The 16,231-nt window shown below is 38.4% G+C and overlaps 3 protein-coding genes across 8 annotated transcripts; 1 reads left to right on the top strand and 2 right to left on the bottom strand.

Annotated features, from left to right (window-relative positions):
• Window position 1: 1 nt before the first annotated feature.
• LOC139769758 (beta-1,3-galactosyltransferase 1) lies at window positions 2–11,203 on the bottom strand. 4 transcript variants are annotated; one of them, XM_071701113.1, is made up of 6 exons: window positions 11,061–11,173; window positions 6,299–6,644; window positions 5,817–6,054; window positions 5,267–5,532; window positions 4,918–5,189; window positions 2–4,834 (listed from the first exon to the last, which is right to left on the bottom strand). In XM_071701113.1, the coding sequence occupies exons 2-6, from the start codon at window positions 6,323–6,325 to the stop codon at window positions 4,411–4,413; spliced, it is 1,227 nt and encodes a 408-aa protein (XP_071557214.1). In that variant the 5' UTR covers window positions 6,326–6,644; window positions 11,061–11,173; the 3' UTR covers window positions 2–4,410. The 4 variants fall into 4 exon arrangements, with proteins under 4 accessions (XP_071557214.1, XP_071557206.1, XP_071557224.1 ...); XM_071701105.1 differs by lacking the exon at window positions 11,061–11,173 and having other exon boundaries at window positions 6,299–6,508; window positions 6,579–6,623; XM_071701123.1 differs by lacking the exon at window positions 6,299–6,644 and having other exon boundaries at window positions 11,061–11,203.
• Or (AP-3 complex subunit sigma-2 or) lies at window positions 11,061–14,892 on the top strand. Of its 3 annotated transcripts, none has more exons than XM_071701149.1 (4): window positions 11,061–11,203; window positions 12,190–12,743; window positions 12,974–13,357; window positions 14,227–14,892. In XM_071701149.1, exons 2-4 carry the CDS (start codon window positions 12,675–12,677, stop codon window positions 14,347–14,349), a joined length of 576 nt encoding a protein of 191 aa, XP_071557250.1. In that variant the 5' UTR covers window positions 11,061–11,203; window positions 12,190–12,674; the 3' UTR covers window positions 14,350–14,892. The 3 variants fall into 3 exon arrangements, with proteins under 3 accessions (XP_071557250.1, XP_071557268.1, XP_071557259.1); XM_071701158.1 differs by having other exon boundaries at window positions 11,078–11,203; window positions 12,481–12,743; XM_071701167.1 differs by lacking the exon at window positions 12,190–12,743 and having other exon boundaries at window positions 11,072–11,203.
• On the bottom strand, window positions 14,874–16,228 carry LOC139769774 (GATA zinc finger domain-containing protein 1). The gene is made up of 3 exons (XM_071701138.1): window positions 15,790–16,228; window positions 15,469–15,671; window positions 14,874–15,349 (listed from the first exon to the last, which is right to left on the bottom strand). The coding sequence occupies exons 1-3, from the start codon at window positions 16,069–16,071 to the stop codon at window positions 15,136–15,138; spliced, it is 699 nt and encodes a 232-aa protein (XP_071557239.1). The 5' UTR covers window positions 16,072–16,228; the 3' UTR covers window positions 14,874–15,135.
• Between the last annotated feature and the right edge of the window lie 3 nt (window positions 16,229–16,231).

The following is a 16,231-nucleotide window of genomic DNA, read 5'->3' as shown; positions in this document are numbered from 1 at the left end:
GTTCTTTTCGTTTTTTTATTCGAAATGCAACATAACAATATTTACATTCATCTTATGCAGCAATCCCTGTTGTGACATTTAGTCAAACGTACGAATCGATGTCCTTTTTTAAAAGCGTTAGAAACGCAGAGATGTAAACAGCGTATTGATACTATAATACGATATAAAATGATGTATCTAACTTATGTATCTAACGTATGTTTCACATACGACCGTCGAAATTGATGTATCTCCAAATGGGAAAGAGGTGTATCTTTCGGCTGACTTTTATGTTTCGCGTGAAGAGTGACGGAAGTTGTAAAATGATAGTATATTGTATTACATTTGTGTAATGTATTTTTCGCAAATATATATCAATAATTATATTACAGCTCGCCAACACTCGCGTTCAGATGTCGCATAGCACCGAATATTACGATGGCTTAGCAGAGACTATAATGGTAAAAAATTCAGCGTCACAGATCTATTGTTATAAAATGAAATAAATTTTCTAAGGCCACTAGGGTATTCCATAGAATCATTTCAAACATTTTCACCCTAAGTTACGAGCATCTCGTCGTCATGGATCATGGAATGCAATCTTGAAGCATACAACAGTGATTTTACTATCCCCGCAAACTCCTTCGCCATTTCAATTTCTTAATCCTGATGCAACATTAAACGATATACGCAGTGTATTACAAATTTCAAATTATACTTAAACTAAATTATAACGAGTTCCTATCCGAGTTTCAGATCAGAGATTCTAGCAAGTGTTAGGCTATATCGTCAAGCACTTAACAGCTATCTTAATAATCTATCACTATCTTTTTATAGTATATATTTTTTTCTAATACCGCAGTGCGGCTTCAATAAACAAATTTTCAATCAATAAATAAATTTTATCATGGATTGCAAACTATACTGCGATCTAACATTTACGAATATTAATTTTTTAAAAATTGGAACAAAAGCTTTGCCGCGCTACAATATCATTTGATGTTCCTTTATTTCGTTTTCGATATAAATGCTCCGTTATATAATTGTTGAAATTGATTAAAACCGGTGTAATTTGTATACATATATCTGGAACTTGCTTTTGAAGAAAAATCAAATCCACAAGCTGTAAGTATATAAATATGCACATAAATATATAAAATTCATACGCAATTCCCGTGTTCTGCGGAAATAATACTAAAAAGCGCACGCATACAAAATAGTTCAATTCGAATATACCAAAGTTGAATAAATATGTTTCAGAGAAAAATTTGTTTTTATCTCTGCAAAATGCACATTTATATTCATATAATTATATTAAAATGTAAAAATGTGTGGACTAACAAACACGGAGACTCGTTTGTATCTTGAAAATTGTTTCTTAAAGACACATAAAGAAAATATTTAATTATAAAATGTATTTTGAATAAACGTCATTCTTAACAAAGCCTTCCTGGGGAAATATACACGAATGCAATGACGCTCAGTTTTTGCAAAATTAACAAGTAAAAACAACATATCTTAATTTTAAAGTATGATTATATTCTTTCAATTATCTGAAGTAAAAATGTAAAATCATAATGAAATATAACTAACACAATACTTTTATACGTTACAAAACTTTTTTTATTAATATTAATTGAAATACCAATAAATTTAAAAGCTTAACTTTATTTAAAAATACGAATGAGAGATGGAATCCTCAGATCAAGTCATGAGCACAAGTCATTATTTTGTTGTTTAAATAGAAAATAAATATTTACATTCTTATATTACTAAATTGAGGAAGCAATTTTTTCGTACCTAATTTGTATATTATATGTGCTTAGGAAAACATAAGACTATTTAAGAGTTTCTGAAATATGTAGATTAATAATATTATATAATGCTATTACATTCCTAAATAATTTCGCATAAGTACGTGGAAGCAACAGCATTATTTGTATTATTAAAATAAAGGAAGCTTTGTTTCCCTGTGACTTTCGGCTACAAATATTTGAACAAGGTATTCAACTGTCAATTTTTGTAGACCATAACAAAATCATGCTTTTTGGAAAATTGTTTACGTTTACGTTACATAGATAAATATAAATGTCATTTAAATGTCATTAGGAAGTGACAATCGAAAAATCTAACACTCGAAAAAACTGTTCATAGCACAGTTCTTCCTCGTAGATCGTATCGCGAGAGGTCCTAGATTCGAATTCCTCCTAGACTCGAGCCTCCAAAAATGTTACGCCCGCATGTGAGACTCGCACGTATTTTCGCATTCGCGTCACCTCTCTTTTAATTACGCCCGCGCACTCCGAGCAGTGAAAACTGACAGCTTCGGAGAACAAATTTATTCGCAGCGGAATTACAAATCTCGCGTAACGTAATGAGAACATCTGTACGACTTGACGGCTTATGGGCTCTATTCTTGCGTACTCACTCACATGTGTATTACATATGTATCGAATGGTCGAAATACGTATATGCTTCCGAAATGATATTCTTGAACATTCTTTTACAGTATTCGCATTAAGAAACGTATACGCTTTTCAATGTATTGAATTATATACTTGGCAACGTCGGAAAAGTATATAATCTTTTTTATAAATATTGGACAAATGTACACAGCGCATAGAGGGCAATCGTGTAGTCGTGTATGATCACTTGCAAAAAACGTAATGCTATCATAACCTATGTACAAATAAGCTTTTATTTAATATTTATTTCATTATTCAAACAACAGTATTATTTTATAATACTTGCTTTAATTATGGAATCTACTGCTGATATTCTTACTTGAGAAACTAAATACAATTCAACAATTTGTATTAAATTTCTTGCTTTGGTTTTATTTAAATGACATAATTAAATAAAATGTATTTCTATCAGCTCAAAAGAGTCTGGTCTCGTATGAAATTTTTTTTTTATTATTAGAGCTTGTATTACAATTTATTAGAACTTATATTTAAATTTTAATATGGCGTTGCGCTGTTTTGAGAACTTTTGTTTTTTATTACACTCATTAAATACGTATACGTTTCTTTAAAAATATATTATATAACATTTGAAATATTATGAAGAAAAAAATGCGTATACGCTTCATTGCAATTGTCACGGAGATTACCGTTCTAGGGAATTTTTAAATGCGATTATTCGCAATTGGCCATTGGCGCAAATATTTCAAGAATAAAGCGGGGAGCACAGACTTTTGCATAACGCATAATGCGTAAGCATGAGAAAATTGATTGGTTCATATACATGTGCATAAGGAAATAGGCCAATCAATTTTCTTATGTTTGTGTATTAGATTAGATAAGTTTATTGTATATCCCCGTAGGGTTTACAAGGCGTTTTTGTGAGGAACGTACCCAATTATGTTTGTGTATTATGCGTTATGCAAAAGTCTGTGTACCTCGCTAAAAGTCCCAGGGACCCTATTCTTGAAAAATATCGCATACAATATGTCATGAATATCACACTCTCTGCAACCAATAGCACACTTGCGAAGTGATTTTCTAGTGACATTCCTAAAATATCGTATGCGATATTTTTCGAGAATAGGATCCCTGGCACGAAATTTTTAGAGCGTCCGTTTAGAGACAACGGTTCGTCATCAAGAGAACACTCCGTTTTTTTCCACTAACAGTTCGATTCGGCTCAAACCTAAAAGCGCGGGCGTAACACTATGTTTCAGATCTTGCCATTTTCATGTCTTTTTCTCTTCATATTTTACATAAAGAGGCGAAAAAGATAATGTAAAATATGTAAAAGGTCTAATTGACAGCGTATCCTTAAACACTACTTTGGTTTAAATAGAAAAATATACAAAACCTTCAGTGTCATTTGTCACGATCGCTCCACGTATTGTACCAATTGCACCGATGTCAGTTAACGTCAATATATATACTAATCAATTAAACTTTCTGTTTCCATGTATACTACACGCGAAATCATAATTCGTAAGACAGTGAACCGTTAACCGATGGATGACGGTTAGACTATCGGTGCAAATTGGCTGTAGTCTTACTTGTGAAACTTAAAGGACTTAATATTAATTGTGACTTAATATTAAACTAATGGAAATTGGACACAGCCTGACAGAATCGAAGATTTGCGAAAATTAACTGATCTTATCACTTCGAAATCTGAATTACATCTTTTATGATGAAATCCATAAGCTGCATAAGTATAAATATATAAAGCTGCATAATAATAGGAAGCAATCGACAATATTTCGATGTTTGCAACGAGATTCGTAAATAAATAACTAGTTTCATAAGGAATCGAAGAAAACTTCCTTAAAGCTCTGAGAAATTGCGAGATTCATAGCTTCCTCTCATCACCATTCCTCTCATCTATTTGATTCCACTCGCGTTCAGCAGGAAGCTCGATAAAAAAATTAGTCTTATATAATGTATCGAATCAATATTATCAGAAGTATATTTAAACGCACTTGTTTATAGTTTTTCTTTTAAAGACGTAATAGCCGGCATTTCTCCCACTTCTGCTCAGAACGATTGGCTTTCTATCGGTACGAGTACGATTGGTGCATGGAATGCTTGTATCATTCACTTTTACCCAAATCACATACATATTGGACGCGTTAACCTTATGCGTGGTAATAGCGTTCCTAAGCACACAGGGATCTATTTTGCGAGGTATATAACTGAATCCAGGATGGTTGACGGGTCGGACTTTCGCGCGTCTCGCGCATAAACCCGTGACGTATACGTCCTCCAAGTGTAGCAACGGTGTTACCAATGCTGCTTGATATAACTTAGACGCAACACCCGTACTCATAACGTATCCTGTGCCTGATAAATAGTTTGGATATGTTTTCTCCGAGTACATATACTTGGGTGTATACCTACGTAATTGAAATCGTTGCTCGTGTTAAATTATTTTTCCATAACGTCCTGCTAAATAATAGTGATGAAAGGATATACTTGCCACTTGTTTTTGGGATCCACTATCGGTTTAGCGTTACAAATGAGAGAACCTAGGAGAGTCTCCGCTTGCGTTCTCGAGCGTAGCGTTTGCAGAAGCAAGGGAATATTTACGAACATGTCGTCGTCCGTTTTCATGAGGTATTTAGCTTGATAGCAATTTGACGTCACCCATTTCAGCATCATGACCGACTTCAGCGTCAAATTGTTATATGTATCAAAGAAACGTTCTTGCACAATATCATTGTACTGGGAACTTTCCTCAACAATCAAATTCTAAAAAGAAACGCAATAAATTAACATACTGTAAGAGTAATTCTCTATATAGGAATAAAGTTGTAAAGAATATTTACGTTGAGTGTATCATTGTCACTTTTTCCTAGTAGAAATGCTATTTTTACTGTAGAATTGTACAAATTGTCTAAATTATATTTATTGGCCCAAGTATTCCTAATAGCAGCGCGGGCCTCCTGATTTGCGACTGCCGAGCATATAATTATTAGCAGGTATGGCGGTAGTGAACAGATGCCAGTAGGACTGAGAATCGATGTATTATTCTCCGGGTGAATATAAACACAGAGGTCTCTTGATGTGTTATATGACCATCCAGGCAATTGTGCTGTAAATTAATTATTTCTTTAATCAGTTTCTTTTAGACCATGTAAAATGTGTTACTTTTTTAATATTATTGTATCATAAAAAAAACACTGTTTTATATCATATTATACTAAATCGTAATTATATATCAAATATATGTCCAAGGATGTTGCAATCAGATTATAAAGTATTTTAAAATATACTTTTTATTATACTATTTAATATACATTTATATACTTATATATTCTTAAAGCTTATCAAAATTGTGTTATCGTGACTAAAGGATGTTAAACAATAGATGCGTACCCACGGATGCCATCAAACGGGAGTTGCCAAGAGGTTCTGCAGAGGATGGAGTGTCACTTAAGCTTGAGAATGGACTCTGAGCGGAGTGATACGCTGGCACATATAAAAAGCCTAATATGGCCAGAATCACAAATCCTATTGCAAATGGCCGAACAAAAGATGCCTTGCCTTTAACACTGCCATTGTTGTTGACAGTGATTGCAGGTAGTTCCATGGGCAGTAATCGTGATCTGTCCATCTATATGGAAAAAGAACAAACACTTATATTAATTTTCCAAAAACTAACAAATATTGTTAGCAAATTAACTACAAGTTGAAATATATGGAAAATATATGGAACAGTCTAAGTAACTGAAAATAATCTAAATACGCGAACAAAAACCTTTCTGTATGCAAGGTACATTTTGTTACAATTGCACGTGTACTAATAAGAGAATGTTATCAGCTTTGAAACACTGTATTTGCAACGATTACGGATTTACCTTGAGTTTTAATGTGTCCCTCAACATTCGACCGCGAATTGGTAACAAATTTCACAGAATTCATTGCTCCTCACAGTGCGTATATTGACATTTTGCAATACAGAATACCTCTCCCGTTTAAGTTCCAATATATTTATAAAGAAATAATACTTTTGTCCAAAATATAGGCAAGGAATGTCACAATACGCGTTTGAGATACCGCTGGCACAACTGCCATAACAAAGACCATTAATAAAAGCTGTGTTGGCTTATGCTGGTGAACGTCATTGGTCAGCGGTACCTTAGCATCAGCCTTATCAATAACCAGTTACGTTTGCGACGGCAACACGAACACCATCCATCTTGCCTGTTTCAATTTCGTATGTTTAAAAACATTTGAATTGTGTAGTACAACCAGGGAACAGCCATGAAGTCATTCACTTTCAGTTTTATTTAACCCTTCCCTCTACATCACAAACATAAGGGTGATTAAGTCTTTAAATGTGAAAGGATATAGGAGGCGCTCTAGTGATAATATAACGAGATTTCTGTGGATCACATTTCGATTAAAAATTGAGATATTTAAGTGATTCCTTGAGGATTAGACAGTTTCAAAGTGGAATCCCGATAATATAGCCATCCATATATTGGAGGAAAGTCCAAAAACTAGCTAGAAAGAGGTCTAGGAGGAAGGACAAAGACGGCAAAAGTAGGAGAAAGAGAGAACAGTTACGGAAATGGTGAGACAGAAAGAGAAAAACCGAGTCTGATAAGCACGTATCGAGTAACAAATGAACAAAGAATCGTGGTTGATAAGGAAGTACCTATATGATAAATTTTTGATAACGCGATAAAATATAGAGAATTATTGGGTAGTAAACGAAAATCCCCAAATGACTAAAAAATGAAACATAAAAGATCGTGTGGTGGAAAAATGTTTGATAACGTAAGAGAGAGAAAAAACATAACTGAGAATGTAATGCTAAAAGTAGATTATCAAAAGGAAAAAGGAAACAAGAACAAAAGGCAGATCAGGATTCGATTGAAAGAAACGAGATTACGATTACAGGTATTGAGATAGAGAAAGAGAGGTAAGTTATCGTAATTCTATGAAAGTAAAGGTAATCGAAGGGCTAGATAAACGTAAGAAAAAAACGGAGGCAGTGCAATAAGGTTAAAATGATAATTAACAAAGGAAAATTAAGATATGAGGAAGAAATTGAGGCTAGGGAGATAGAGGCTAATAATAATATACATAGAGAATAGATTTAAAAGTGGTCATAAAGGAGATATAGCAGTAGAGGCTAATGTTAATATACATATAAAATATAGATCAAAAAGAAAAGATATATAGAATAGAATAGAAAAAAAATAAGAACCGACAGATTTAGTAGGTCGGAAATATTTCTTAAAAATATTGTAGAAGCTAATAGGTGTTTCGACATAGGAGAAGGAAAAGAAAAATAACAGTTTTCTTATTCAATCCCCAATAGAGTCGAATGATGTAAGGGTATCATCTTGGACTGGGATATGGATATACATGTTTTGGTGGGGGCTACGGAGAACACTAAAGGGATTACAACTGGAAAGAATGAAGAGAAGAAACATGAATCCAGTTAGCAAGGAAATCAGAACTGGGTATATACATCATATCAAGAGACACGGTAGTGTCTCGCGCCAAGTACGCGCGGAGCGAGACCGACCGTTCAAGAGATACTAATTACAATGGAGGGTAATGACCTATCCGAGAAATTAAAAATATTTAACGGGTTAATGGCTTGTTTTATTGTTTAATGTAATGTTTTAATCGCTTTAAATTTGGACATATCAAGACTTTATGAAAATCTACAGGAATATGCATCGTATGAGGAGAAGCATTCCATGGAGCATGTGAAAAAATGATCAATTGTGTGAATTGTAGTGAGGATCATAAATCTACAAATAACAGATGTCAGGTACACAATTTCAATTTCCATTTTGAAAAATGGCAGAAAGAAACGTATCAATTCGAGAAGTAAGAATATTGTTAAGAGCTGGCAGAAGTAGAAAGAGTTTATATATAAAGAATTCCAAAGAATGACTCGAAGTAAACCAAAAAGAACCAGACGGAATACAGAAGTAACTGAACTAGGATGAGAACATCTTTGCAAAAGTACACATTCGATGATAAATTATCACAACGACAAAAGGATAATAATAGAAGACTGTTCAGATGAAGTAAGAAGAGAACAAAAGGGTAAAGGAGAAAGAAAAAAGAAAAGATTATTACCGAAAAGAAGAAAAGTAAGTTAAGAAACTATCTCAAGAAATATAGGATTTAAATCGCTTTATGCTTAAAGAATTATTACGAGCGTATAAAAATGTGACGGATAGCTCATCACCGAGTTTAGACCAGATCGAATAAAAGGTTTGAGTATTAACTTTATGAAAGAGTTATTAAAATTATCTAACTACTTTGACAAAATAGTTCAATTCAAAAAAGATCATTAAACTATCTTTATTAAGTCCAATACAAAAGATGAGACCAATACGTCATCATCCTGCATGAGTAAAATGTAAAATATTTGAGAGAATGGAAAGAGTAGTCTGGTAGGCTGAGAATGAGAAGTAAAAATCAAGATGGATTCAGAAGAGGAAGGTCGTGTACAGACAATAGCCTTTGTAGAATAACAGCGGAAATAGAAATAGGAATAATGGAAGACACAAGTACTGTGGCTGCTTTTTTAGATGCCATATAATTATCATAGCATCAGCATAATACAGTGAAGAGAGATTATCCTTGTTGATAAGTTAATGAAAGAAGGGTGCTCATATGGAAAATTCTTCTATGTAAATGAGCGGCTGAGAGAAAGAAAGACGAAGTTCATAATATTGTAATTAGAGAAGAATCAACAAAGAAAAAAAATAATTTTTAAAGAATTTCCACAAGAAGGGGTGATAAGCTCTACATTATACGCATTATATGTGTATTAAAGACATCACAAAAGTATTAAACATAATGTAAAGGTATTACAATGCACAGATGATATAGGCTGCGGTCCACTTGACGCTACAAATGCTTTGGAGCGTTCTCCTTCTTCTTCTTTCTTCATTGAAAGAAAAGAGAAGAGAAATGCTTCGAAGCATTTTGTAGCGTCAAGTGGACCGCAGCCCTATGGCTGCTAGTAATATATATGTCACAGGGAATAACTCTATAGTCAGTAAAGGAGAAATAACTTGAGAGAACTAGGACTAGTTTTGGAAAGAAATTAAATTTGTGAATTTTAACACGACAGAAAAAATAAATAATTTGGTGAAAATGAAAATATAGATGATAGTGAAATCTGGTGCACAAAACATGCTAAATTGTTAGGTATTTAATTTGATAATCAATTCATATTTAATAAACAGATCAATTAAAGTGAACAAAGCTATCAATATTTTAAAAGTTTTAAATAGAATATCATGAGAAATGAAAATAAACCCAATTAAGCTTTATACAAGAAAATGTCATTAAGACTGACTAACGATGTGATTTTAACTGAGTCACTAAGGCCCGGTTGCACCAACGTCACATATTTAACCTTAGCTTAACTTACTCTTCGTCTCTTTCTAACTGTCCCCTTAGAAAGAGACGAAGAGTGAGTTAAGCTAAGGTTAAATATTACGTGACGTTGGTGCAACCGGGCCCAAGTGCTTGTAAAACGCTGTGCAATAATAATCTTAGTGTCTACCAATATAAATATATCTGTAAAATAAAAATATATTCTTTTGTGTATTGGAGATATTATATCTAAGGTAGAGAGATAAAAGTATATAAAATTATTATAAGATGAATCCCTAGTCATGTAGAAATAAAAGGAAACGAGCAGATGAATTAGCTGAGAAGGCGACAGAAGAAATAAGTGATAGACTCAAGTTATATATACCTATTAAAGACTGGAGGGTAGAGTAAAGAAGATGTATATAATAGAACTGGAGAAAGGTCAGACCTAGAGGAAAGATTCAAAGGAATTAAATATTTCAACGAGTATTACATTTCAAGGAAAACAATCATGTATGACTCAGCAAACTTGATCAACTAATTAAGAGGACTTATCACAATAATTAATCGTTTGTATATAAGAGCTAACCACTACAATTTAAATAAATCCCTCGCGAGAAAACGGTATGTACATAGATGTCGCTAAATGTAAAATGCAAAGTGCAGAGCAGAGTTTCAAGATACGAGTAGCCCGAGTAGGTATGTACACCATGGGTACACCATACTGTACTGAAGATGCATTAGGTTCGACGAGGTTAGAGATAGACACATTAATGTGAAACCTCTAAAGACTATCCAGACCTTCCTTGAAAAAAAAAAAAGCACACTAAGATAATAAAGGCTGTTAAATATTAATAAATAATATAAGATACATAATAACAACTCATCGAACAAAAAAACAAGCATAAGCATTATCCTTAACTACTGCTAACTGCATAATTACTCACGTTCATGATTAAACATACTGACATCATATATTACCCTCGCATTTTCTCGCTAGGAAACAAGAGGCCTGACCTCGACACGCACCAGAAGGCGGGCTATCAATCCGACGAGCATGATCTAATAATAATTTCGCGGCTTTCGAGCGTACGTCTCTCGCGACGTTCAGAAATATGCGTAGTCCAGTCGCGAGACGCACGCGGGGCGGCCGTGCCTCCCGGCCGGGGGGGGGGGGAGAGGGGCCACTAAATTCGCGCTCGATGCCTTGATTGACGAGTCTTGCGACATACCTATCGCCGGGACAACAGAGACGCTCACCTTTCGGCCGCGATGACTGCGTGGTCACGGAGCCGCATTTGGCGGCTCTCCATTTACCCTCGTCCGCGTGGAATGACAGCTCGGCTCACCGGCGGAAAGTCGCGCGCCGCGGGAGACGTGCGGGCGCGTGCCACGGATACGCGGTAAGCGGAAGGATAGGTTCCATTTAACTCGATGTCTCTCGTTCCTTCGCTCCCTCGCCGTCGCTCTCCCGGCGCTGTCACGCGACCTCTCCTCCCCGAGGAAGTCGTGTGCGTGTGACCGCCGCGCGCTTGCGCGCCGGCTTCTCTCTCGCGCGAGAAGGCTCTTTTTTTCGTAATCTCGCGGTAACAAAGCGCGATTACGTTAATTGGTTACGTAATTTGTTGATCTTGATCCCCGATAAGATACGGAATCGAGAGTGAAAGCCCTGATAATCGTGTTTTGCTTGCCGTTTTTTTTTTTTTTTCCCAGAGTCGACGTTATCGGTTGTTATCACGCCAATAAAAAATTCATATATGCTACATGAATTGCTTTCGATCAGCTTCCATCAGATTCTGCCCTCCTCTTTAGTCTTTTCTTCTTTCAAATTGCAAATATTGCAATACCAGCTAGCGGTTGTAGCGCGAGCGACACATGTAAACAATGAAATTAGACGAAATCGCAGATCGATCAGATCTATCATCACTTCTCTTCTTCCCGCTTCTACGCGAATATGCTTCTCACTTCGTTCTGAACGCGGCAGGTGCACGAGACTCACGAGACTCACGAGAGTGCAGATGAGACCCAGACCCGTCCGGGCGAACGACCCGTCGGAACTCGGAACCTCGTCGATTCTCGTCTAGTTTTCCTCGTCGACCTCGTCGCAAATTTCCTTCTCCTGCCAGTCCTGCCTTTAGGATCTGCTTTACAGCCACACCGCTTTCATTCCGGCCGCGCGAAGCGTAACGCGGTCGGCGTTCGGCGGTCGCGAACGTGGACGAAGCGCGCACTCTCACAATCCTCACATCTCACATTCCCATATCGCACATCGCACCACTGGTACTGACCCGGCAACTGCGACGCGTCGTCCACGTTTGCAGTGTTTGCTTTGCACCGTCTCGGCGCACTGAACTGCACCAATGCACCGATTGCACGTTGTCGTTCGTAGACAAGGAGAGGAGACGAGCAGCGGGAGAAACCGATTGCGGGACGAATGCTCGTTCGCTCGCACTTTCTGCAGTTTCTGCACCTTCAAGCGCACCGTTCCCTCTCCCTTTCGATGGTGGTGCAGAAAGTGCTGGAGAGCCGAGAGCGCAGAGGCGATAAAAAAAGAAAAAGGACAACACTGACACTCTGATAGACTGATACTCGTCCATACTCGTCTGAAGCTGACAGACACGTTGACAGTTATTGACAGCTGTCGACAGCTAACCTTATCAGAATTTCTCTCCATTATTAGTTATCAATTATTGAATAACGCACAAAAAGTTACCTCCAACTCACCGGAAAGAAGTAATGAGGATTAAACCGATCGGAGGACAGTCGCGGCCGTAGAACATAACCTCTCGCGCACCAATGACCGTGCGCGCTCCGAGCGTAACGACAGGATTACCGTAAGGTCGAGCGACGCCAACTGACTCCGAGCATACAGACATGATTAAGGCGATCCTGGTCTTCAATAATCATGGGAAACCTCGGCTTTCCAAGTTTTATCAGTACTTCGTAAGTATACGTTGGATGCCGTTTGAATCTCTTCCACTTACCGCACGTCAATTCTGCAAATTAAATTCTTTTATTTAATGAATTATAATGAAATCTGCGTCGGAGGCGAGGCGCGACGTAAATTCGGCGTCGAGATATCCGCCGAACAAATTGCAACCGCGTGGAACGCGATAGGAAGACGCGAACATATGGATCGCTGCGACACAAGACGTATATTTTTTCTGCTTCAGAACGAGGATATGCAGCAGCAGATAATAAAAGAGACGTTTCAGCTGGTCTCGAAGAGGGACGACAACGTGTGCAATTTCTTGGAGGGCGGTAGTCTGATAGGCGGGTCCGACTACAAGCTGATCTATCGGCATTACGCGACGCTCTACTTCGTGTTCTGCGTCGACAGTTCGGAGTCGGAGCTGGGAATCCTAGACCTGATACAGGTCTTTGTCGAGACCCTGGACAAATGCTTTGAGAACGTGTGCGAGCTCGATCTCATTTTTCACGTGGACAAAGTCCATTACATACTCAATGAGTTAGTGATGGGCGGTATGGTCCTCGAGACCAACATGACCGAGATTCTCACGAGGATCGAGGATCAGAACAAGTTGGAGAAGCAAGAGGTAAGTGCAGCCTGTTATTACAGTCCCGATATCACCTTGACTGTGATCTTCAAAATTCTTTCAAAATTTGTGCTCTCGACTCAGATATACTGAATGTTCGACTTTACGACTGTAATAAGTTTGTAACGAGCTCACAGTCAGGATTATCGATCGCGACGCACAAACTTGTATTAACTTCTTACGTCCCTCAAATTCTCATTGCCCATTTCATGAGATAGAACGCTAACGTTATATGTTTCAAGCTAGTACGGCCAATTTTGCAATATACGTTTATTTTCTGTCACTGAGCTTAAAAATCGCTTAAACGGTCCGTTGAGCGCTTTAGCTATGCATGCATAACCGGTACAGCGATTTGTAGAAGATACCTGATGTGGTGACAGGTAGGACTGATTGACGTAACATCAATTTTAGGGGACTTACAAATCTGGGCGGTCTTGCTCACCCCGTCCGTTTGTCCTTCTGGGACCCCCTCCTTAAGTAAATCAGGCCACTTTGTACAATCTCGCATTCCCGCGCGTATCTGTATTTGTGATTCGTCTTTTTTTTACTTTTCTTCGTTTTTTTTTTACCTTATCCAAGACTGTCGAAAGCGCAAAGTCCTTCGTAGCTTATAATAAAGCGTGATCGTTTGCGTAACACGCATGGCGATGCATTTCCGTTTTGTAATTGTCCGCTGCATAAACCGAGTGCCTTCATGATGTAAATGTCATAATGTCGCTTTATAAGAGTAATAAATGTCGTCGACGCCGTGTAGTCATCCGTCATTTGCCCTTCGCTCCCAGCTAAAATTTCACCCCTGCATTCACCGAGTGCCTCCTTGAAACATGTCCGTTCTCCGCACTTCTTCTCCATCCGTATGGTGTGTGCAGGCGGGAATCACAGCAGCGCCCGCGCGTGCTGTCTCGGCGGTGAAGAACATGAATATACCGCAACAAATAAAGGATATGAAGCTGCCTGACTTGCCGCAAGCCATAAAAGATCTCAAATTCTGACCGGCCGTCACCTCGTTGGCACCCAGCTGACTGGTCACTACTGTCATCCCGAGCGTAACCGACACCACCGTCGCACCGAGGACACTTTTCCCCTCCCTTCAAGCAAGCGAGAACGCACCAATGCTGCCTGCTACCTCCGCGTATATCCCGTCTCAACGATACCAGAGTTAAAGGCCATGGCACGGATGAACCGCTATCCCTCTCGAATCACGGCTCTTCCGGCGAAAAAGAGTATAAACTACAAGGGAAAAAACCAGTTTCGGGTAATTTTTGAATAAAGAAAGAAATTGGATAAGACGAGAGGATGTTTCTTAAATTTTTTACACGTGTATGATAGGAGATATATTAAAACGATATCAAAGGTTCACGAATTCAACTATGGTATTGGCAACTTTACGATTGTCCAATCTAGTAATCTAGGCTCCGCGTTCCGTTACATGTAAAAAATACATGTCCACAGTTATTCACTGAAAACACAAAGCATTAATGTTATATTGTAATAAAGATATATTTAATAAATAAAATGGCATTATTGTAAACGTGTATTGTTTTTCGCAAGATTATTTCTGTATTATACAGCGATATATTCAGCGTACATCATATTTTCGTCACGTCAAGTTTTGTGACTTCTATGCATTTTCGTAATTCAACAGTCTAAGCATTCTTAATTAGAATAATACACACGACTAAAAGTATAAAAGTATAAAAAAAAAGTTATTTGCGTATAGAAATTATTTTAAGTTTAGAGCGACACTAACGCGACACATTATCGATGAAGAATTACTGTCATTTTTTAGATATAGCCAGTTCGTTTCTAAGAGTTGTCCATATGTAGCCCGCTCCCTTCTCCGTGAGTGGAGGTGGATAGGGACTGTTCTTCAACTTGAAGTAGTCAGACGGAGCATGCATTACAAATTCCATGCACTCCAATTTACGAGGTAAATCTTCCTCCGGCCCGATTATATACGTCTCGGGAATGAAGCCTTCTTCCGGTGGAGGGCTAAAAGATATATCAGGTAACATTAATATCGATATTAATATTGAGATTAACATTGATAAATACTGCGTAACATTATTATGCATGAAGTCTGACGAAATTAATGGAACAAAGAATCTCACCTCGCCGTGGTGGGCAACAGCCAAGTAACAGCGGCGCTCTTTTCGCAATACTGATCCGTCAACAAGCCACGTATCTGGGCGTAATAAATCCCACCGTCTACGTCCTGCATGGAGACTATATCTCCGACTTGAAAATACGTGCCCTTGTAGAACACGAAGTTGCTGGTGACCGGAGTCGCGGTGGCTGTAGGTGCCTTGACCGGCTGCGAGCAAAACAATTGGATATAAACGACTGTACGCGACGATTCCACGCGTCTCTTCGAGGAGACCCTGCCATACTTCTCGTTGCAAAAGTTGGAGGAGTATCTCTCGCTCGCTCACCGTTTTCTTAAACAGGTTTCTGCGACCCTTGCCCTTGGGCACAATTCTGTGCGGCCCCGTCGCCTTTGAGTTGCAATACCTCGTGATTCGCGTGCTCCTCCTGGGCCTCAACGAGCCACTCTTGTCCGCCTCCTCGTCCGCCCTGGAGGACGAGCTCGCCTCGGCGGCGTTCCGCTCGTCCTCCAGACAGGCATTGCACAAGTTACCGGCGTCGGTGGAGTGCCACAGAGCGGTCTCGCGAGTCCCGCACTTGACGCACGCCGGCTTGCCGCCAAGCGGCATCGGGTCCGCCAAACCGATCTCAGAAAATCCGTGAACAACGCTGAGTCTCCCCGGCGATCTCGGCCAGAGAGTCGGCTGTCATGTTTACAACTTCGCACCACATGCCGTTCGCGGTTCACGTGCTCTAGGCTCCAGCCAGCCCCGACGCGGTCGGCGCATG

This window comes from Temnothorax nylanderi, unplaced genomic scaffold (assembly GCF_030848795.1).
Source record: "Temnothorax nylanderi isolate EJ_2023f unplaced genomic scaffold, tnyl_v1.0 TNYL_tig0002_pilon, whole genome shotgun sequence".
NCBI lineage: Eukaryota > Metazoa > Arthropoda > Insecta > Hymenoptera > Formicidae > Temnothorax > Temnothorax nylanderi.
This window is presented reverse-complemented; position numbering and strand designations above follow the sequence as displayed.